General features: G+C 45.8%; 1 protein-coding gene across 1 annotated transcript in view; it reads left to right on the top strand.

The window, feature by feature from the left end:
- LOC107108426 (arylacetamide deacetylase-like 3) overlaps positions 1-2833 on the top strand; it is a 14348-nt gene extending 11515 nt beyond the window's left edge. The window contains exon 4 of the mRNA XM_015408855.1: positions 2038-2833. Within this exon, the coding sequence (XP_015264341.1) occupies positions 2038-2812 (775 nt within the window). The 3' untranslated portion in view covers positions 2813-2833. The remainder of the gene's footprint in view (positions 1-2037) is intronic.
- Positions 2834-8630: the final 5797 nt, after the last annotated feature.

Raw genomic sequence — 8630 nt, 5'->3', positions numbered from 1 at the left:
GCATTGCAGTGATCAGTTAGTGGGGAAGCACAGCAGAGGCATCTAGTAGCAAAATTCGGAATTGCAAGAGAAGCAATTTTTGACACAAAATCTATGTGCTCAAATACCGCAACAGCTGGGCTTTTGGCAAGGGAGGGGAGGGGAGGGGTGGGCTCAGAAGCCAGCCAGAACTCTGTTCCTGTGTGTTCCTGCCCAAAAATAGCCCTGGAGATTAGAAAGGTTTAACTCTGTTCAGGATTGCATTGAGAATCTTCTTTCTGTGAGCAGAAAATAAAGACCGGGGGGGGGGAGAGAATCCATAACTCATTAATGTTAGTTTTCATTGTACTTTTAAAGGGTAAAAGCAAGGGTTGCCATCTCTGGGTTGGGGTTTCTGGAGATATGTGGGTGAAGCTTGGGGAGCAGAGAGATCTCTGCAGGGTGTATTCTTACAGAATCCACCCTCCATTTTCTCCAGAGGAACTGATCTCCCTAGTCTGAGGAGCAGTTGTCATTCTGGGAAACTCCAGGTACCACCTGGAGAATGGCAACCCTAACAGACACAATAAAATCTCAACAATTGCTTGGCAAATACCTTAAAAAAGTAAAGCCAAACGTCAAAGCAAATGCAAGCTATCAGTGCAGAATAACACAACGTAATAAAGGCCTAGTAATATAACATAATCAGGTGTAGTGATATATTTCTGGACATGAGAACAAAAGCTTTTGAACAGCACAGAATGCTTTGTGTCTGAAGAAGAGTTCTGTAACCAGGAAGCTTTCAATGCACTTGAAACATGAAAACTTGGCTAAAAAAATTTTTTTTTGAGGGTCTCAGGTTGCAATCCTAAAGACACTTTCCCGGAGGTAAGCCCTATCGATTAACATGGGAATTACTTCTCAGTAGATGCCAGTAGTCCCTGACCTGGACAGCACAGACAGGCCTGAACTTTTCAGGTCTCAGAAGCTAAATTGGGTCAGTTCTGGTTAGTCCTTGAATGGGAAACCCCCAAGGAAGTCCAGGGTTGCTATGCAGAGGCAGGGAAGGGCAAACCACCTCTGAACATCTCTAGCCTTGAAAACCCTACGGGGTCACCATAAGTCAGCTGTGACTTGACAACACTTTCCACCAGGACCAGACCTGCTTCAAATTGTTCCATGGAACTACAATAATAAAACCAAGAGATCTGGCAGAGTGACTGGGGGGGGGGGGTTGCATGCAATGTTCCCTCTAAGCTGTGGAGTCTTGTGAGCAAAAATCCTACTCTGTGAGCATCTGGCGTTAAAGTTGTGAGCAAGCGATTTGGCTACTGCATAAATTAGTTTGCTCTGGAGCCACATCCTTCCTGAGCTAAGATAAGAACGTGTGATCAGGAGGCTCAAAAACTGTGAGCTAGCTCACACTAACTCAGCTTAGAGGGAACACTGGTTGCATATATAAATGCATGTGTGAGATTGGGGAGACCTCTTGCGTGGCTCATCCGTTTGTCCGCTTGTTTGTTTAAAATAAGATTTTATCTGCGCCACCAATGATAGTTCGGTCCCCAGAGAAATACACTCTTACTTTCCGATATAAGCGTGTTTTCTCTGGGAAGAAGAAGAAGATGAAGAAGAAGAAGAAGAAGAAGAAGAGATTGGATTTATACCCCGCCCTTCACTTGGAGTCTCAGAGCGGCTTACAAACTCCTTTCCCTTCCCCTCCCCACAACAGACACCCTGTGAGGTGGGTGGGGCTGAGAGAACTCTGACACAAACTGCTCTTTTTCAAGGACAGCTGTGCCAGAGCTTGTGACTGACCCAAGGTCACATCAGCAGGTGCAAGTGGAGGAGTAGGGACTCAAACCTGGTTCTCCCAGATTAGAGTCCACACACTTAACCACTACACCAAACTGAACTTATCATTCCATATGCATTTTATAAAAGAATCCCAAATGGTGCGGGATCTCACGGAGATCTGAATTATTTGCCTTGTGCTCCATTATATGGCGCACCAAAATCTTGTGCTCCTAAGGAACGAGGGAGGCACACAGATTGTGATGCTGTTATTTGGTTCAACAGGTACAGTCTGAGCCCAGAGCATTCCTACCCACTTCAGTTTCAACAGTGTCTCGACGTCACCGTACATTTGTTGGAACATGCCGAAGACTACGAGGTGGATCCTGCCCGTGTAATAGTTTGTGGGGACAGCTTTGGGGGCTTACTCACTGCGGTCACTTGCCAGGTGGTGGGACAAAGAAGAGACCTACCAAAACCACGGGCTCAGATACTGCTCTATCCTCTCCTTCAAATGGTGAAGTTTAACTTGCCTTCATACCTGCAAAACGGCAGGACTCCCATCTTGTTCAAAAGGCAGGTTTTAAGATTTGGGTTACAGTATTTGAAGAGAGATATATCAATTACTGATCTGATCTTGGAAGGTGCCCATGTCTCCGAAGACATGAAAATGAAGTATAAAAAATGGCTAAGTGTAGAGAATATCCCCGAAGAATTCCGAAAGAGAGAGGCTAAAGTAGTCACTCCTGCACCCCCTTTTAGGGATATTTACGAAGGTTTCGAGTTGGCCGCTAGCCCAAAACTATCCCCACTTTTCGCTGAGGACGAGGTCATTCGGCAGCTGCCTGAGACGCTTATTTTAACCTGCCAGTACGATGTCCTGAGAGATGAAGGGATTTTGTACAAAAAACGATTGGAAGAGAATGGCGTTCCGGTGTCCTGGTGCCATCTTGTGGATGGATTCCATGCAGCACTTTTCTTGGTTAACAATGTCTTCTTCCATTTCCCCTGCACCAAAACAGGAATGGACCATGTTGTCAATTTCATCAGAGGTTTATAAACCTGTAATATATCCAGTCAGACCGCGTGGCCGGCTACGGCATCACACGGTCAAGCACAAACGTCGAGCTACGCTCTTAGAGACAATAGACTATGCGGATCCTAGCCCACACCAATCAGGGGGCTAGGTCCCGGCCGAGAGCCTATGGAACTCTCGGCCCCTGTAAATAACCTACTGGGGTGTGTTATGGGTGGCGGTTTCACGGGGAATATAAGCCGGCCTGCGAGATGGCAAAAGCTGTCTTGTTCCTGATCGAATGAAGTACGCTTTGCTGAATTCACTCTCCGTCTGTGTACTTTTCAAAACCTACACTATCACATGCGGGGGAGAGGGGAGGGGTCGTAGCCTATCACTGCATTTTGCTAAGGGCAGTTCTGCATCTAGCATTTGCTCCACATCTTCTCAGCTGGGAGGGGAAAGTGCAGCTCAAAACCACATTCAAATATCTTGGGGCAACGCCATACTGACTGCAAAGTCACCCCCTGAATGGCCATAAACCTATGCAGAAGATACCATAAAATCCAATGATCAAAGAAAGCAAGAGCAGCATGCAATGCAGAGGGGGGTTTCTGTTCCAAGGTGGGTTTCGCAAAACAACGGACGGAGACGCCAATGCAGAAACCATCCTCAGTGAGGAGCATTTTCTCCATTTGAAAGAGGCTTGCCCCGAAGAAAGAGGCTCTTCCTGTTGGAAGGAACGGTGCAGGGTCACTCAGTGCTAGTACAGAGATCAGAATCTCAGTAGAAGGCAGTAGAGAGTCAGTAAAGGGCTAGGTAGGGTAGTCCTTGACCTCCCCTTTGTTCACTCCTGCTGCTGTCCCTTTGTTACCCAGAATGCTAATCTCAGGGGTTCCTTCCTTCTGGTCACTTCCCTTCCTCTCTCTCTTCCTCTGTCCATTATGAGGAATTGGTATGCTTTCTACAATCTCTCTCCATCCTAGTTTAGACTGTCAGTATAGGCAAGATCACAGCTATGTCATGGAACATGAATTAGATCTAAATGATCTGGAATGGCAGCTAAGAGGTCATATGACACCAGAGTTGCATCATACCTGAAGGTGTCAGAATGACTCAGCAAGTGTACAGAACTGTACTGTGATTGGTCAATGTATGTATATATTGCAATGAGTTCTTTGTACAGAACTGCCTTGATGGTTACGGTTGTTATGCGAAGCACTTTGTCAGTGAATATTCTGAACTGCTACAAAGCTGTGTATGTATATAAGCTCTGTAAATAAACTGTAAATACTCCACTGCAACAACTCTGCTATTTTCCGGCTTCAAACACCGTCATAGACAACTAGCTAGATAAAGATAATTTTTTTCTCCCTCTTCCAAAATACTAGAACTCGAGGGCATCTAATGAAGCTGATGGGCAGTAGCATCAGGATGGACAAAAGGAAATACTATTTTACACAGAGAGTGATTAAAATGTGGGATTTGTTAGAAGAGGATGTAGTGATGGTAACAGGAACAAACAGCTTTAAAAGGGAATTCGATAGATTCATGGAGGGTAAGTCTATCAATGGCTACTAGCCATGGTGACTGAGGGGAACTAAGCCTCTGAATCCAAGAGCCAGGAGGCCACATCAGGGGAAGGCCTTGGCCGCTATACCCTGCTGCTGGCCCTCCAGAGGAACTGGTTGGCCCCTGTGTGAGACAGGATGCTGGGCTAGATGATCTGATCAAGCAGGGCTCTTCTTATGAACTTACATTCTTCCTTCTGCTTCAATATCTCCTTTCCTCTCTCCCTCCTGTCCATTCAGCCTAAAAGTAATACTGGAAGCATGCAAATGGGCTCTGCAGAACTGGGCTGTGAGCTTTCTACCACCATGTTCTCCAGAGCAAGCCATTACAAAACCCCTTGGGTTTCTTCTCCGGTTCTGTAACATGGTATAACTAGCTGATATGACAAGTATCCATGCCCACATCCTTTTCCCATCTCTTGACCTCTTGCTCCCTTCCTCATTGTCTACTACAGTTTTCTATAGTAGGGCTGAGTGATAGAACATCTGCTCTGAATGCAGAAGGCTCCAGGTTCAATCCCCAGCATCCCCAGTTAGTAGGATTAGGCATTATGAAAGATCTCAATTTTAACCCTGGAGAGCCATTGCCAGCCAGAGTGAATGAAGCTAACCTTGACAGACCAATGGTCCAATTCACCAAAACTCAGACTGATGTGACACACTCTTGCTGAGAGTGTCATTCAAGGAATGTGTGTGTGTGTGTGTGAGAGAGAGAAGTGCCATCAAGTCACAGCCAACTTATGGTGACTACCTAGGGCTTTAAGAGATGAACAGAGGGGGTTTGCTATTCCTGGTGTCTGTATAGCAACCCTGAACTTCTTGTTGGTCTCCAATCCAAGTACTAACTAGGGCCAACCTTGCTTACCTTCCAAGATCAGACTAGTTTGAGCTAGCCTGGGCCTTCTGGATCAGGGCTGTTCGATTGATATCTACAAATAAAGCACTGCCAGTACCTTCTCCTGTCCCATCAGTATCATAAGAACATAAGAGGCCTGCTGGTTCAGACCAGTGGTCCATCTAGTCCAGCATTCTGTGGACTAGTGGCCCACCAGTTCCTTTGGAGATCCCACCAGTTCCTCTGGAGGACCAACAACAGGCCATAGAGGCTGAAGCCTTCCGCTGATGTTGCCTCCTGGCACTGGGATTCAGAGGTTGACTGCCTCTAAATGTGGAGGTTTGCTTTAGTCACCATGGCTAGTAGCCACTGCTAAACCTATCCTCCATGAATCTATCTAATCCCCCTGTCTGTTCCTGTGGCCATCACTACACTGTCTGGCAGCAGATCCCACATTTTAATCACTCACTGCGTAAAGAAGCATTTCCTTTAGTCCGTCCTGAATCTACTGCCCGTCAGCTTCATTGAATGTTCTTGAGTTGTAGTGTTTTGGGAGAGGTCTCTTTGTCAACTCTCTCCACCCTGTGCATTGACCATCATTGACCACTGCCACTGGAATCTCCCCCCAGATGTTTAAGAGTGTGGTAATTCTTCCTGAGTACCTCTCTCTTTCATTAATATTCCCAGGAAACGAGGGCAATAATACACTTGGTAAAATAATCCGCTTTGCGAAACCAGTCTTGCATTCTGCTAAACCTTTCCAGGGAAGTGTCCAGTGTACAGCAGAAGTAAGCCAAGATAAGTGCACCTTGATATGATTTAATACCTTCTACCATTGGTAATCACTACTGCAGAGGCTATCATTATGCCATGCTACAGTTCCTGCCCAGGGTTACAGCCCACTGTCCTATTTATCCATGTTTTGTTAACATCTAGGCTGATTACTGCAATCCATTGTGTATCCTATATCCCAGTTCTATGACAACTTCACTCTTGGATGATAGCAAAAATAATAACGTACTGTAGGGTTGCCAGAGTCCAAGTGGGCCTAGAGACCTCCTGAAATTACAACTGATCTCCAGATTATAGAGATAAATTCCCCTAGAGTAAACAGCCTGGAGGATAGACTCCATGGTATTTTAGCCCCAATGAGGTCCCTCCCTTCCTCAAACTCCACCCTACCCATGTTGCACTCCCAAATCTCTAGGAACTTCCCAACCTGGAGCTGGCAGCCCTACCATACTGTAATGGGGGAGGCCAGGACCACTCTTTATTTTCTCCTATCCTTTACAATCTGTGTCCGCATTCTTAGCCAAGAAAATAAAGATTATATACAACTGTGCTAGATCAGGCCCAAGGTCACTGTGGTCCACCACAGAAGGAGGTGCAGAAGAGGGGGAGAAGATGGAGGGCTTGCTGGAGGGGAAGGAGCTGGTGCAGGATGGGGGGGGTCATTGAGCGACAGCACCGAGGACAAGGAGGATGGTAGTGAGGACGAGGAGGCAGCCTGAGTGATGGCAACACTCCAGCTGGCCCATGTTCATTCCCAAAATGAGGTGCGGTGCAGGGGGAAGGCAAGGAGAAGCAGTGGCCGCAGCGGTACAGGGGGAATTCTTAGCTGCCACCGCATCTTGCCAGAGTGTTGGGTGGGCTGGGCTGAAAGGAAGTTGTGGGGCCTTGGCAGGAAGTCAGGGGGCCGGGCCCCAAAATGCCCCACTACAGGCCTGAAGTGAACTGAGATCCAACAGTATTCCTCCACTCAACGCATAAGGTTTTGCAAGCACTTGTGCAAACGTTTGCAAAATAATCATTGCTTTACATCCACACGTTCACAGATCCTTCGGCAGGATTTTGAAGATCAAGTCTAGTGACAACTGTGTGGGTCTCTTTGCACCCATTCAGATTGTTCCAGGAGCTACTTTTGATCCATTGGCAATGCTATATCATTTTGTTTTTTAGAAAACCTGTCTCTTGCTGGTCTGTTACAGCACACAAAGTATTGCAGAGCAAGGAAATTAAAAACTGATGAGAAAAATGAGAACATTAAAAATGACTAAACAGAAAAAAAAATCAAGAAATAATCATAAGGACAATTCCTAAAGCTGTATGTGCATATGCATGAGCCTAACTGAAAGTGAAAAAAGGGAAATAAACTTAGACACCCCCCCCAAAAAAAACTGAACAAAGTGCTTGATAAGAGAAGGATAGAAAAAATACTGTTATTAAATATTAGAAATGATACACTGAAAAATCATTTGCTAGAAAAAGTATATATTGCTTGTATGCATGTTGCTGCCATTGGCTTGTTCTGCGGAGTCACCTTTGGTGGTCTCCCACCCACATTCTGACCCTGTTGAGCCAAGATCTGATGAGATCAGGCTATACCATACAATTCCATCCTAAAGTAGTAGTCAATACAAACACCAATACAACAGTAAATCCCCCCCATCAGAATCAGTTAGGTTGTTAGTAGTGAATGAACGCCCCAAGTAGGGTGATCAAGGCAGTTACTGTCCCATAACAAGATCAGAAATCAGACAGAAAGTAATCCAGGTAACCTGTATCGTTCAGTTTGGTATAAACTCTTTGTCACAAGGAGAGCGGTGGCACAGTGGGTATATCCCACTGTCTTAACATCTGAACTGTGTTAGTTCTGGTGTGAGCAGCCAGCCTGTTGTCCCCAGCTCATCGTCCACCCAGCGATTCGAAAGCTTCGGCGAGTAGATAAAATGGGAACCACTCCTTAGAGAGGGTGGGCACACCAATCTCCCTTGTGGGAGGGTGTTAGCTGACTGTCGGACATTCTGGTCGAGGTTCCATTCTTTGGCTCAATCATCAACCAAAAGGTAAACTGCAACCAAGAAATCAGAAGGAGATTGAGACTGGGAAGGGCAGCCATGAACAAACTGGAAAAGATTCTTGAGGATAAAGATGTGACACTGGCAATCAAGATTGAGTTAATTCATATTGTATTATTCCCATGTATAGGCGTAACAGTAGGACAATAAAGACAGCTGACAGGAAGAAAGCTGATTTGTTTGAAATGTGGTGTTGGGCAAGGGTTTTACACAGGGCTTTTTTTGTGGAAAAAGCCCAGCAGGAACTCATTAGCATAATAGGCCACACCCAACAGCAGAAATTTATTAGCATATCAGGCCACACCCCTTACAGCACAGCTCATTGGCATTATAGGCCACACCCCCATGATACCAGAAGTGTGGTCATCCAGCCACACCCACCTTTTGCTTCTTATTCTACAAAAAGAGCCCTGAGGGTGGGGAGACTGTAATACTCCGAATAATGGAGAGATTCAGACAGAAGACTTATTAGTTTTATTACGAACCCCAATTTCCTAGCAACATTGACGGCTGAGGAGCTAGGCTTCAAATAAAGATGAGCACAGGTAAGAGGTGTCACTGGTGACCAAGCTCAAGATATTCCATGCCGTAGTATGCCC

The sequence above is a fragment of the Gekko japonicus genome, unplaced genomic scaffold (genome assembly GCF_001447785.1).
Source record: "Gekko japonicus isolate JY-2015 unplaced genomic scaffold, Gekko_japonicus_V1.1 scaffold4399, whole genome shotgun sequence".
Taxonomy (NCBI): domain Eukaryota; kingdom Metazoa; phylum Chordata; class Lepidosauria; order Squamata; family Gekkonidae; genus Gekko; species Gekko japonicus.
Note: the sequence above shows the minus strand (reverse complement) of the source record. Positions and strands in the feature narration are given on the sequence as shown.